We start from the raw sequence: 14,791 nt of genomic DNA on the forward strand, positions 1-14,791 counted from the left end.
AACAAGGGTAGGCTAGAACTCAATTCGTAGACTCGTTGCACGGTGCTAGCGGCTATATTTTTCTCTGGAGCCCCTAATAACTAATAAGGGTAGGCTAGAACTCATTTTGTAGACTCGTTGCATGGTGCTACGGGCTATATTCTTCTCTGGAGCCCCTATTAATGGTTCATATGCACAGTCTAGATATTCTCTTGTCTGTTCTACCAGCTTCTTCCCTATAGGTGGCGCTATAGGGCTGTCATCACTGCTCAATCCTCACATTGCCTGTTGTGTATCTGTGCTGAGCTATGAGTCTGGGCATTACATTTGCAGGATCCAGAAGGCTCGGAGTTTGGGATTTTCAGTGCACAGATGAAGCAAACTCCTCACGCCCATAGCCCACCTGTCTGGGCAGCAGGTTCTGCTCTCTGATGATGTGACCCTTTGCTTTGGGATTTTCTGCTTTTTTTCCACCCCCTTTTCCCTGATTCCCAGCAGCAGCAGCAATGTCAGGAGTGAACAGCTCAACTGTAGACAACCAGCCTGGGAATAAATGCTTGGCCAACGGCGAGGAGCAATTTCAGCACTACGGACAGTTCACACCCAGCGTCTCCATCCTCCTGGCTGTCCTCATGATCCTCATGGTGCTGGCAACCGTGTTGGGCAACGCTCTGGTCATTTTGGCTTTTGTGGTTGATAAGGGGTTAAGGACGCAAGGAAATTTCTTCTTCCTCAACTTGGCCATTGCCGATTTCTTAGTGGGTGAGTATTTTGCGCACCCCGATAACCAATTCTAGAGACGTAGACCCCCCCGTAAGTCCGCAACCGGTGGCTCGCCAGCTTGTTGTAAGACTAGAAGACTCAGCATGTTGGGCTCAATGGGAGTTGTAGTTTTATAACTCAAGTTGGAATAACGGGAACGAGGAGTAGACTAAGACTCCATTCGGGGGTGGTCAGGGCTTGATGGGAGTTGTAGTTTTTCAAAGTCAAGTTAGTCAAGAGGTAGACTCAAAATGTTTTAAGGGCTATCAGGGCATGATGGGAGTTGTAGTTTTTAAACTCAAGTTGGAGAATGGGAAGAAGAGATCGATTCGGACTCCCTTTCGGAGTGGTCACTGCTTGATGGGAGTTGTAGTTTTAAAACTCAAGTTGGAGAATGGGAAGAAGAGATCGATTCGGACTCCCTTTCGGAGTGGTCACGGCTTGATGGGAGTTGTAGTTTCTAAGGTCCAAGTCCTCTTCTTTCTCCCATTATCTTAGTAATCTTAAATATGCAAGGCAGACTACAACTCCCAACAAGTGCTAGGAAATAAAGGCATGCCAGGAGTTGTTGTTTTGGAACAGCCACGGGTCGGAGCCCATGATGGAATATTGCACATCGCTGCCATATTCCAGGTGCCTTCCTCTGGTCGGTGACTGCAGACTGACATCTCCCTTCTGTGGGGTCTCTGACTGTTCTTTCCTCGTCAGGTGGCTTCTGCATCCCCCTCTACATCCCTTATGTCCTGACGGGACAGTGGAAGTTCGGGAAAGGATTGTGCAAGTTGTGGCTGGTCATGGACTACCTGCTGTGCACCGCCTCCGTCTTCAACATCGTCCTCATCAGCTACGACAGATTCATCTCGGTCACTAAGGCGGTAATGGATCTTTCCGAATTTATTGCATTGCATGATATTCCAAGCTGGGGGGGCTAACTGATGCATCACTACAAGTCCCAGCAAGCCACCTGTGTGCAGTATAAAGGCTTGTTATAAAACTCAGGGAGCCTGTGTTATAGGATATGCTTTGTGGGATTGGTGTAAGTTTCCATTGCATGCATTACAGAAATAGCGCCACCCTTGCCTACAGGCCGCGTCTGGTATTGCAGCACAACAAGATAGGATCAGGTCTAGGGCAGCTGGAGAGCAGCTATAGTCTTCCACTGTGTTGAGTATAGGATGGACCCTGTAGACCCCTTGTCCTGCTAACTATTCAGCATAGTTTGACTTATTACTGATTGGCGTTTTGTTTCTCTGCACATTCAGCTTCAAAATCAAGAGGTAAAGACTTATAAAAGACTAATAAACGTTCCCACAAGACTGTCAAAATGAGCTCACTGATGGATTCTCAGTTAACTCATTCTGCAGCCAACAATGTAGCAAACAGCGCAACATTTTTAATGAAACCCAATTGCAAAAAAATGTTATCCCCAAATATTTGCATTTAGATAATAAAAAAAAATGGACAATCCCTTTAAGAGTCTCTTGCATTAACCAGATATGCTCCAGCGAGTCTAATTTCCCATCTCTTGCGATAGATATTTCACCGCATCAATAGCTTTCAATCTCGGCTCCAGAAAGGTGACGAAGGCTTAAAAGAAATGTAATTACTACTTTTAGCAGAAGGCTTTGTCCTCGCGGGTGTCAGCCGAAAAAAATCCTCTTCTCGGGGATGCAAAGGTTGACCTAACGAGTAGACGTTCTCCTTGGTGGGGTCTAGGAGGAGCATCAGTGCAGAACGATAGGAGTGATAGTCTTCTGTACACAGAGTCATACATTGCCTCTGATACTTTGTCTTATTTTTCATTCTTGTTTACTTTTTGGCGTTTTTCATCTTTCTTTCATTTGCGCCTTATTCTTTTTTTTATAGACTTTTTTGAAGTCTACTTTATAATTATCCACCTGTGTTTTTTTTTTCTTTTCTATTTGCCGTTTTGGCCGAAGTTTGGCGTCTCCATTTGCAACCTTCCGAAAAGTGTACAATATAAGTTTCTCAACTGGTGCATATTTAAATAATAATCAAGGCTCCATAGCTAGCACCTAATGACATTAATGCAGGTAAATCGCTAACCATAGATATACAGCGAAGGAAAAAATGTGATCAAAAACTACCCAGCAGGTGTTTTTAGTCAGAAAATTTAACTTTTATTAAATATATAGTTAAAAAGGATATACAAGAAAAATATTTGGCAGAGACAATGCAGACATACATATCTAAAATACCATCATGCTCAATTGACACCAAGGTCCACAGATTGAGAGACCCACAGGGTCTATAGTCCTAGACCCCAATACACCTCATCTACTGATCTATACTATATATCCCAGGTAATGTGTATCTAGTGATCCGATTTCATTCAGCCTAAATGCTTGGCAATATAAGTATATTGGTGACCACTTAGGGTTGTGCAAATATATACCTGGGCAGAGGGCTGGCTGTGGGGATACACTCACGTGGACCACGCGTCCACCCCGACGCGCGTTTCGGCGTTACCTTCTTCAGGGGGCGTGGTTTCAATCTGGGGGTGTGCCCTTTTAAACATACCATCGGCCAATAGGATGATGTGGGTGGACATCTAATGACGCGCGCAGCGTCTTCGTCGCCTCGGTAACCCGCGATGCCGGCGTCATGCGGAGACTCCTGCAGCAGTCACGTGGGACCACGTGACCCGCAGGTCCTAGCATGGAGACGCCGGACAGCGCGGGTCGCTCACAGCAACAGACAACGCTCGCACGTACCTGTCCTAGTACCGCACATATAATATTTAGATTAAGCCAAATGATGTTTAGCCCTGGTAGGGGTCCATCTTCATTTACTGCCCACAACCACCTCCATAACGGAGCGTAGTGCAGATCTCCCAGAGGGAATATATATATAAATACATGTAGCAGTGTACATCAGTGTGGAAACAATCCATACACACAATGAGTCACGAGGACACATCATATGTATCAAATTATAACTGACATCAGTATATTATCATGGCACTTAGATACTTATTAAAAATACAATAATTATAATAATAGTATTATATAAATAATTCATTTCAACGATGACATTATCCAATAACCAAGATTAATCGTCACATATACATTAAAGTCACATACAACATGTTCAAAATCACATCCACAAACCCTCATAAATATAGGAATCAGAGAATGTGATGCCATAATGAGGCCAAAGGCTGCCACAACAGCGGAGATCACAACCACATATATATAATATAACATATAGTGAAGACCCACCTAAGAAGGGAAGGGGGGAGAGGAGGGGAGGTAGTAGCACATACAGTAAAAATACATCAATTGAACAAAATTCACAGCATGAGCAAAAAGGGCTTGTAGGCATGGCGATTAATATGCGGGAATGTCACGAATTTTTCTTCTCCTCCTTCCGAAAAGTGGTAGAATTTGTTGTAAATGTAGAACGGTCCCTCCATGGAGTGATTTTTTAGCACTTCTGGTTATTTTGGCAAAATTGTTTGCACCATTTTCCAAAATGCACTGGGGCTCCCCCTGATCATTAGAAAGGGGTCCTATTTGCCCCCTTTTGAGTAGAGCAGTGGTCACATTTCTGGTCCATTCAAAGTCTATGGTATTTAATGCAAACTTGTGCGCTCATTCACCCACGGTGGTAGTCCCTCCGAAGAACCTCTCTGTTTTGACAACTAGGGGCTAGTCCCCCTAAGAACCTCTCTTTTTTGACAAGAGGGTAGTCCAGCCAAAAACCTCTCTGCTTTGACAACTAGGGTGTAGTCCCTCCCAATAACCTCTCTGCTTTGACAACTAAGGGCTAATCCCCCTAAAAAACCTTTCTGCTTTGACAACTAGGGGATAGTCCCCCAACAACCTCTCTGCTTTGACAACTATGGGCTAGTCCCTCCCAAGAACCTCTCTGCTTTGACAACTAGGGTGTAGTCTCTCCCAATAACCTCTCTGCTTTGACAACTAGGGTGTAGTCTCTGCCAAGAACATCTCTTCTTTGACAACTAGGGTGTAGTCTCTCCCAAGAACCTCTCTTCTTTGATAACTAGAGTGTAGTACCTCCCAATAACCTCTCTGCTTTGACAACTAGGGGCTAATCCCCCTAAAAAACCTCTCTGCTTTGACAACTACTGGATAGTCCCCCAAGAACCTCTCTGCTTTGACAACTACGGGCTAGTCCCTTCCAAGAACCTCTCTGCTTTGACAACTATGGGCTAGTCCCTCCCAAGAACCTCTCTGCTTTGACAACTAGGGTGTAGTCTCTCCCAATAACTTCTCTGCTTTGACAACTAGGGTGTAGTCTCTGCCAAGAACATCTCTTCTTTGACAACTAGGGTGTAGTCTCTCCCAAGAACCTCTCTGCTTTGATAACTAGGGTGTAGTATCTCCCAATAACCTCTCTGCTTTGACAACTAGGGGCTAATCCCCCTAAAAAACCTCTCTGCTTTGACAACTACTGGATAGTCCCCCAAGAACCTCTCTGCTTTGACAACTACGGGCTAGTCCCTTCCAAGAACCTCTCTGCTTTGACAACTAGGGTGTAGTCTCTCCCAATAACCTCTCTGCTTTGACAACTAGGGTGTAGTCTCTGCCAAGAACATCTCTTCTTTGACAACTAGGGTGTAGTCTCTCCCAAGAACCTCCCTGCTTTGACAACTAGGAGGTACTACTTCCCCAAGAACCTCATTGCTTTGACAAGGGTATATTCCCTCCAATAATCTCTCTGCTTTGACAACTAGGGGCTAGTCCACCCAAGAACCTCTCTGCTTTGACAACTAGGGGCTAGCCCCCCCCCCCCCAAGAAACTCGCTGCTTTAACAATTAGGGTCTATACCCCCCCAACAAGAACCCCTCTGCTTTGACAACTAGGGGGCAGTGCTCCCCCCACTTCCCTCTAAGGAACAAGTTCATCCACATACTGTAGATCAACCTCTAGCTACATTCACAGTTATTGTACCCTCATGATGGTGCATTTGCGAGGTCAGTAGCGGAAAGCGTGCTCCGTCTATTATTAGGGCTTCGTTATTCCATTAGGAGGCAGAACACGCATCCATTGAGCAGGGTATTTACACACAGCCCTTTGAGCCGCGTGTCGAGTGCTCCTCAGAGGTCACAATGAATCTCGTCCTTGAAGACTAATTAGCGCATTTTTTCATTCTTTTTATGGAAAGAAAACTTGTTGCACTTTCATTTACCAATACATCCAAACCTGTAATTACAGTACCGGGCTCAGTACAGACGCGGCCAGTGAGCAATTTGTGATCTTTCAACACAAGGAACATGTAAACCAGCCGGCTCCAAGCAGTTACATTAAGTGCTAAATAACTCTAGAGAAAGGAACATTGTAATTAATAGTGTTTTACCATCTATAGGATCTATATTTAAAGGAAATTATAGTGGCACACAAATGCTACAAAGTAACAGCAAAGCCGTGCATTTATATTAATAATGCAAACACAGCGGCAACTCAGGAGTATAACACCGCAACATGCTATAATCAACAAGACGAGAAAATAAATCAGAGAGATTATTGTGCGGGTATCCGGAAAATACAAATATGTGCCCTGCGGAGGTCAAATTCACTAAGTATGAAAGAAAGAACTAAAGAAAAGTTCAATTAACGATTAGATCATGAGTTGATCAATAAACATGACCAAGTTATAGGCTATAATATAACCGTTATAACGCTGCCCCTATGTACAAGAATATAACTACTATAATACTGCTCCTATGTACAAGAATATAACTACTATAATACTGCTCCTATGTACAAGTATATAACTACTATAATACTGCCCCTATGTACAAGAATATAACTACTATAACACTGCCCCCTATGTACAAGAATATAACTACTATAATACTGCTCCTATGTACAAGAATATAACTACTATAATACTGCTCCTATGTACAAGTATATAACTACTATAATACTGCCCCTATGTACAAGTATATAACTACTATAATACTGCCCCCTATGTACAAGAATATAACTACTATAATACTGCTCCTAAGTACAAGAATATAACTACTATAACAGTGAGCCCTATGTAAAAGAATATAACTACTATAATACTGTTCCCTATGTACAAGAATATAACTACTATAATACTGCCCCCTATGTACAAGAATATAACTACTATAATACTGCCCCCTATGTACAAGAATATATCTACTATAATACTGCCCCCTATATACAAGAATATAACTACTATAATACTGCCCCCTATGTACAAAAATATAACTACTATAATACTGTCCCCTATGTACAAAAATATAACTACTATAATACTGCCCCCTATGTACAAAAATATAACTACTATAATACTGTCCCCTATGTACAAGAATATAACTGCTATAATACTGCTCCTATGTACAAGAATATAACTACTATAATACTGCCCCCTTTGTACAAGAATATAACTACTATAATACTGCCCCCTATGTACAAGAATATAACTACTATAATACTGCCCTCTATGTACAAGAATATAACTACTATAATACTGCTCCTATATACAAGAATATAACTACTATAATACTGCTCCTATATACAAGAATATAACTACTATAATACTGCTCCTATATACAAGAATATAACTACTATAATACTGCCTCCTATGTACAAGAATATAACTACTATAATACTGCCCCCTATGTACAAGAATATAACTACTATAATACTGCCCTCTATGTACAAGAATAACTACTATAATACTGCCCTCTATGTACAAGAATATAACTACTATAATACTGCCTCCTATGTACAAGAATATAACTACTATAATACTGCCCCCTATGTACAAGAATATAACTACTATAATACTGCCCCCTATGTACAAGAATATAACTACTATAATACTGCCTCCTATGTACAAGAATATAACTACTATAATACTGCCCCCTATGTACAAGAATATAACTACTATAATACTGCCCTCTATGTACAAGAATATAACTACTATAATACTGCTCCTATATACAAGAATATAACTACTATAATACTGCTCCTATATACAAGAATATAACTACTATAATACTGCTCCTATGTACAAGAATATAACTACTATAATACTGTTCCCTATGTACAAAAATATAACTACTATAATACAGTCCCCTATGTACAAGAATATAACTGCTATAATACTGCTCCTATGTACAAGAATATAACTACTATAATGCTGCCCCTATGTACAAGAATATAACTACTATAATACTGCCCCCTATGTACAAGAATATAACTACTATAATACTGCCCTCTATGTACAAGAATATAACTACTATAATACTTCTCCTATGTACAAGAATATAACTACTATAATACTGCTTCTAGGTACAAGAATATAACTACTATAATACTGCCCCCTATGTACAAGAATATAACTACTATAATACTGCTTCTAGGTACAAGAATATAACTACTATAATACTGCTCCTATGTACAAGAATATAACTACTATAATACTGCTCCTATGTACAAGAATATAACTACTATAATACTGCTTCTATGTACAAGAATATAACTACTATAATACTGCTCCTATGTACAAGAATATAACTACTATAATACTGCCCCCTATGTACAAGAATATAACTACTATAATACTGCCCCCATGTACAAGAATATAACTACTATAATACTGCCCCCTATGTACAAGAATATAACTACTATAATACTGCCCCTATGTACAAGAATATGACTACTATAATACTGCTCCCTATGTAAAAGAATATAACTACTATACTGCTACCCCCTATGTACAAGAATATAGCTACTATAATACTGCCCCCTATGTACCACAATATAACTACTATAATACTGCCCCTATGTACAAGAATATAACTACTATAATACTGCCTCCTATGTACAAGAATATAACTACTATAATACTGCCCCCTATGTACCACAATATAACTACTATAATACTGCCCCTATGTACAAGAATATAACTGCTATAATACTGCTCCTATGTACAAGAATATAACTACTATAATACTGCCTCCTATGTACAAGAATATAACTACTATAATACTGCCCCCTATGTACCACAATATAACTACTATAATACTGCCCCTATGTACAAGAATACAACTGCTATAATACTGCTCCTATGTACAAGAATATAGCTACTATAATACTGCCCCCTATGTATAAGAATATAAGTACTATGATACTGCCTCCTATGTACAAGAATATAACTACTATAATACTGCTCCTATGTACAAGAATATAACTACTATAATACTGCTCCCTATATACAAGAATATAACAATGTTTTTTTCTACATCCCTTAGGTGTCCTACAGAGCCCAAAAAGGAATGACTAGAAATGCAGTCTTAAAAATGTTGGTGGTTTGGGTGGCCGCCTTCCTTCTCTATGGTCCGGCCATTATCAGTTGGGAGTACATAGCAAGAGCCACAATCTTACCAGATGGAGAATGTTACGTGGAGTTTTACTATAACTGGTACTTTCTGATGATCGCCTCCACCGTGGAGTTCTTCACTCCGTTCATCAGTGTCACCTATTTCAATCTGAGCATATACATCAATATCAAGAAGAGGACCTTGATGAGGAATGAAGAACTGGCCCAAGGCCATGAGCACTGTGAGATGACATTGCAGAGGAAGAAGAAAGAACATTTAATCTTTTTCGTAAAACCGGCTGACCGGCCTCACATTGACGTTAAGAAACATACCACCTGCTTGACATCTTCCGAAACTGGTCCTGCAGGTCGGAGATCCCAAAGACTCAAGGCCCACACGTTGGACCTCAATATAAGCCAAGATCTTCCACCTTTACAAGTCGAGGTTCAGACCAAGAAGCACCAAGACTGTTTTTACAAAACGGTGGAAAACGCTTGTAGTAATGTCAGGACGGACATGGCTAGCAGCATCGCCAACAGATTTAGGCTTTCGAGGGACAAGAGAGTGGCTAAGTCTTTAGCCATTATTGTGTGCATTTTTGGCCTTTGTTGGGCACCATATACGCTGTTAATGATCATCAGGGCAGCTTGCCATGGACGTTGCGTTCAGCATTACCTCTATGAGATCTCCTTTTGGCTCCTCTGGTTAAACTCCGCCATCAACCCTATCCTTTACCCACTCTGCCATATGAGTTTCCGAAAAGCCTTCATGAAGCTGCTGTGTCCTGGAAAAGTCAAAATACATCCTCATATCTTTATGTAAATTGCCCAGAGAGCTATGGAAGGGACCTTAAACACCACCAGTTTGTAGGATCCATAATTCAGAAACAGAAAGGGAAAGATGAAGCCATCGGTGCTCATCATGGGGAAGTCTTCAAGGACTCCAATCGAAGGCGATATTTTAGGGGGACATTTCTGGACCTATAGGGCTTTCTGGTGGCACAAAGGAATCTTGGCCATTAATGTTCACACATACTATTATCGAGGACTTCTACTCTATGGATTAAGTAAGTGGAGGGCTCGGAAATTATGGGAGATTGATAGCATCTACCAAGCCATATATGGTTGGTAGAAGATGAAATGAGATGGACCCATGGTTGACCAATGCCTCAAATTTCCTTCAAAGGCACTAAGTAATGAACACTAATAAATAAAGACGGTCACGGGTTTTTACAATCTGTCTGTAATTTCTACTTTATCTAAAGTGATTGGGTCGACTGTTGCAATTCATGAACAACATTGTATAGGTGAAGGTTAACGAGGTTCCTGGATAGAAGATCGTGAAGGTCAATGAAATGGCATACGTTTTGATAATGATTGAAAAAGCACAGCTCTAAATCTTGGTTTACTTCCCCCCAAATACACGTCTGTTTATACATTAGAGTTGGCCAACTCATCAGTAAACTTTACAGTAGACCGAGGTTCTGACATAGTAGAAACAGCAACCACCACAACATCCACAAGCTTCAAGCCAAAACGTAGTTCTGGTTGACAGTATGACAGATGGTCACAACGACAGTATCAATTTTAGGACATGATCAGATATCGAAATCAAACATCAGAATAATGGCAGCTTGAGGCTAAATACCCGGTCTGAGAACTGACTTTGACATCTGACTGACATCTGACTTTGACAACTAAATAAAAAAATAAGTTCACTGTTTGCTGCGGGGACTTGAATCTAAAACTCTATGACCAGAAGCCAGTACTCTTACCATTGAGCTACACACTCAGTGATTGAAGCTTAGGTATTCAGTGCAAATGTGTCTGAAACTCATTGGGACTTTCACATAGACCTCCTCCAAGCCAAATTCAAATGATGTGTGACTTTGATGTGCACTTTTGATATCTGACTTTCTTCACACATCAGAATCAGAATGACTTTTAGACACCGAGTATTTTCATGGGTATTCCCATAAGCCAAAAAAAATTTCAAGTCATTATCGCTTGACCTGATGGCTTAATGGTAAAGCTTCAGCCTCATAAAGTGCAGCTTCTGGGTTCAAATCCCAGGAGCCAAAGAAAAAAAAAATTAATTCTGCTTAGTTAGCACACAAACTACAGGGATGTTTCACTTTTAATATCTGACATTCCGATTGTCATCCTGACGTGTTAAGAGTTTCAGACACGCTGTCTATTTGCATGGTAAAATCACATAGCCAAAGTAAATTGGGAGTTTGCAGCCAGTTCTTGGGTGGATGGAAAGAAAAATTTACAATAAAGAAATGTTATCATTAGACCCCTTCCTAAGAATTTCTGCAAGTGTACAGTCACTTGGAAATAGATATATAGTAAATTAGTACCTCCTAATTTACTTTGGTTATGTGATTTACCATGCAAATAGCGTGTCTGAAACTCTTTCTTAACACATCAGTATGACAATCAGAATGTCAGATATTAAAAGCAAAACATCCCTGTAGTTTGTGTGCTAACTAAGAATAATTAAAACCAAAAAAAATTTCTTCAGCTCCTGGGATTAGAACCCAGAAGCTGCACTTTAAGAGGCTGAAGCTTTACCATTAAGCCATTGGATCAAGTGATAATGACTGTTGGTTTTCCTTGGCTTATGGGATTACCCATGAAAATACTCAGGGTGTCTAAAAGTCATTGTGATTTTCATTCTGATGTGTGAAGAAAGTCAGTTATCAAACTCACACATCAAAGTCACACATCATTTGAATTTGGCTCGGAGGAGGTCTATGTGAAAGTCCCAATGAGTTTCAGACACATTTGCAATGAAAATCACATAACGACATAGAAGACCTAAGCTTCAATCACTGAGTATATAGCTCAATGGTAAGAATACTGGCTTCTGGACATAGAGTTTTAGATTCAAGACCCTGCAGCAGACAGTGAACTTTTTTTAATTTAGTTGTTAAAGTCTGTTGTCAAAGTCGGATGTCAAAGTCCGTTCTCAGACAGGGTATTTAGCCTCAAAATGACATTATTCTGATGTTTGATTTTGATATCTGATCATGTCCTAAAATGGACACTGTACAAAACGACATTGGACAACTTGTACATGTCCTCTATTGGCTTTGGGACAAAGTACCACAGTCCAACATTGGACATGATAAAGTGGCTATTGACAAAGCCACTGGATCATGTTCCCACATCATTTAGGATCATCCAGATACGATAAAATTCCATGTCTGGTGATATGATGGCAAACAGCAGCCCAGATGAGCATGTAGGATGATACTGAAGAAAATGTGAGAACTACATGATGAATATAGACTGAACACAATAATTTGGCCAATTCATGCAAGTCCAATAGCCAACCACAAGGCGATCTTCTTTTGCTGGAAACCTATTAGGATAGGCCCTCAGCAAAGGAAGATCACCTTGTCGTTGGCTGCTGGGCATGCATGAATTGACCAAATGATGTGCTAAGTATCTTTGTTTTTTTCCTATTTTCTAGAGCAATAATGGAATTCAAATTTCATCTATTTCATGTTTACATGCTATAGCGCTACAGAGTGCAACTTTAATTGTTAGTTATGTATAGGGATGGCTATCCTTAGTATGCGCCTGTACACACCAGTTTTCTGTTCGGAAGCAACGGTCAGTCTTTTGATCTAGTAAATAGACATATGGAAAAGGCTGCCATCATGGAAAACATGAAAATGAATGGATTTGCACAATGACACCACCCTATGTGGTTGAATATAACTATTTTAATGCCACAAGAATATACAGTATATTGCTAAAGTGAGTACGCCCCTCATTTTTGTAAATATTTTATTACATCTTTTCATGGGACAACACTGAAGATATGACACTTTGATACAATGTAAAGTAGTCAGTGTGCAGCTTGTATAACAGTGTAAATTTGGTGCCCTCTAAATAACTCAATACGCAGCCATTAATGTCTAAACCTCTGGCAAGAAAGGTAAGTACACCCCTAAGTGAAAATGGCCAAATTGTGCCCAAAGTGTCAATATTTTGTGTGAACACAATTATTTTCAAGCACTGCCTTAACTATCTTGGGCATGGAGGTCACTAGAGCCTCACAGGTGGCCACTGGAATCATCTTCCCTCCTCCATGACGACATCATGGAGCTGGTGGATGTTGGAGACCTGAGATCATGGAGCTGGTGGATGTTGGAGACCTGAGATCATGTTGCTAGTGGATGTTGGAGACCTTGCGCTCCTCCACCTTCTATTTGAGGATGCCCAACAGATGCTCAATAGGGTTTAGGCCTGGAGACATGCTTGGCCTGTCCAGCACCTTTACCATGAGTTTCTTTAGCAGGCAGGGCAATAGTCATCTTGGAGATGTTTGGGGTCATGTTGGAATACAACCCTGTGCCCAGTATCTGAAGGAAAGGCATCGTGCTCTGCTTCAGTATGTCACAGTACATGTTGGCATTCATGGTTCCCTTAATGAACTGCAACTCCCCACAGCCGGCAGCACTCATGCAGCCCCAAACCACGACACTGCCACCACCATGCTTGACTGTAGGCAGGACACTCTTGTAGCCTCAAACCATGACACTCCCACCACCATGCTTGACTGTAGGCAGGGTACTCTTGTAGCCCCAAACCATGTCACTCCCACCACCATGCTTGACAGTAGGCAGGACACTCTTGTAGCCCCAAACCATGACACTCCCACCACCATGCTTGACTGTAGGCAGGACACTCTTGTAGCCCCAAACCATGACACTCCCACCACCATGCTTGACTTTAGGCAGGACACTCTTTGTCTTTGTACTTCTCACATGGTTGGCACCACACACGCTTGACACCATCTGAACCAAATAAGTTTATCTTGGTCTCATCAGATCACAAGACATGGTTCCAGTAATCCATGTCCTTAGTCTGCTTGTCTGCAGCAAACTGAAGACCTTGTAACACTAATGAATCAATAGACACCGGGGAGGGAAATGGCTAAATTGGCACAATTTGGCCATTTTCACTTAGAGGTGTACTCACTTTTGCTGCCAGCTGTATAGACATTAATGGCTGTTGGTTGGGTTATTTAGAGATCACACTAAATTTATATAATAAAATATTTACAAATATGTGAGGGGTGTACTCACTTTTGTGATATACTGTATTTACTATAATACAGCCCCTTTAAATATGGCTTCGTATAGATGATGATGTGAATAGTTAGGAGACTTTTCACATCAGACCGCACTGTTGCAGCAGCTCATCTCGATGCATGACACACGCTGTAATACTGCTATCATTATATATAATCTGTCTCTTATTTCCAGTCTCAATGCTGCAACACAAGAGAAATCAAGCTACGAAACAGCTCAGAGAAACATAACCAATTTGCACAACTTTAATGTGAGACGGAAGAAGACTCCTTGCTGGGGAATAGATATGTGCTGAGCAAAGTCAAAGTGAAGAAAATGCCGCACATCGTAATTGTTTGCATTTGTTAAAGAAAAAAATACAATTGGGAAATCCTCAGTACAGGATGAAGAATGCAATACTTACTCCATTCCAAGGTCTCCATACAATGAGGCACGAGGGAGAAAACTTGTATATGTTGCAGTGAATGAATTATGAGTAAAGGTCAAGCAGCGAAAAGATCCTGCGGATATCATTAGGCAGAGGCGTCTTCTCATTTATCAATGCAATAAGGTGGGAGATATTATTGCATCAATGTACCACAGTTTATAAAACCGC

The 14,791-nt window shown here is 40.8% G+C and overlaps 1 protein-coding gene across 2 annotated transcripts; it reads left to right on the plus strand.

Annotated features, from left to right (window-relative positions):
* The first annotated feature begins 263 nt into the window (after positions 1 to 263).
* Positions 264 to 14,454, plus strand: LOC141175929 (histamine H3 receptor-like). Of its 2 annotated transcripts, XR_012253070.1 has the most exons (4): positions 264 to 741; positions 1,450 to 1,616; positions 9,018 to 10,152; positions 14,371 to 14,454. XR_012253070.1 is itself a non-coding variant. In XM_073659922.1 (3 exons), the coding sequence occupies exons 1-3, from the start codon at positions 486 to 488 to the stop codon at positions 9,906 to 9,908; spliced, it is 1,314 nt and encodes a 437-aa protein (XP_073516023.1). In that variant the 5' UTR covers positions 264 to 485; the 3' UTR covers positions 9,909 to 10,293. The 2 variants fall into 2 exon arrangements, 1 of the variants encoding a protein (XP_073516023.1); XM_073659922.1 differs by lacking the exon at positions 14,371 to 14,454 and having other exon boundaries at positions 9,018 to 10,293.
* Positions 14,455 to 14,791: the final 337 nt, after the last annotated feature.

Source organism: Phyllobates terribilis, unplaced genomic scaffold (assembly GCF_046119375.1).
Source record: "Phyllobates terribilis strain yellow unplaced genomic scaffold, ASM4611937v1 Scaffold_14__1_contigs__length_39327217, whole genome shotgun sequence".
Classification (NCBI taxonomy): Eukaryota; Metazoa; Chordata; class Amphibia; order Anura; family Dendrobatidae; genus Phyllobates; species Phyllobates terribilis.

What these genes read in the sequence shown, in the direction of transcription:
- LOC141175929 (XM_073659922.1), top strand. Translation starts at nt 486, where the DNA reads ATGTCAGGAGTGAACAGCTCAACTGTAGACAACCAGCCTGGGAATAAA. An exon ending in CATTGCCGATTTCTTAGTGG is followed by an intron (nt 742 to 1,449) that starts GTGAGTATTTTG and finishes TTTCCTCGTCAG; the next exon opens with GTGGCTTCTGCATCCCCCTC. An exon ending in TCATCTCGGTCACTAAGGCG is followed by an intron (nt 1,617 to 9,017) that starts GTAATGGATCTT and finishes TACATCCCTTAG; the next exon opens with GTGTCCTACAGAGCCCAAAA.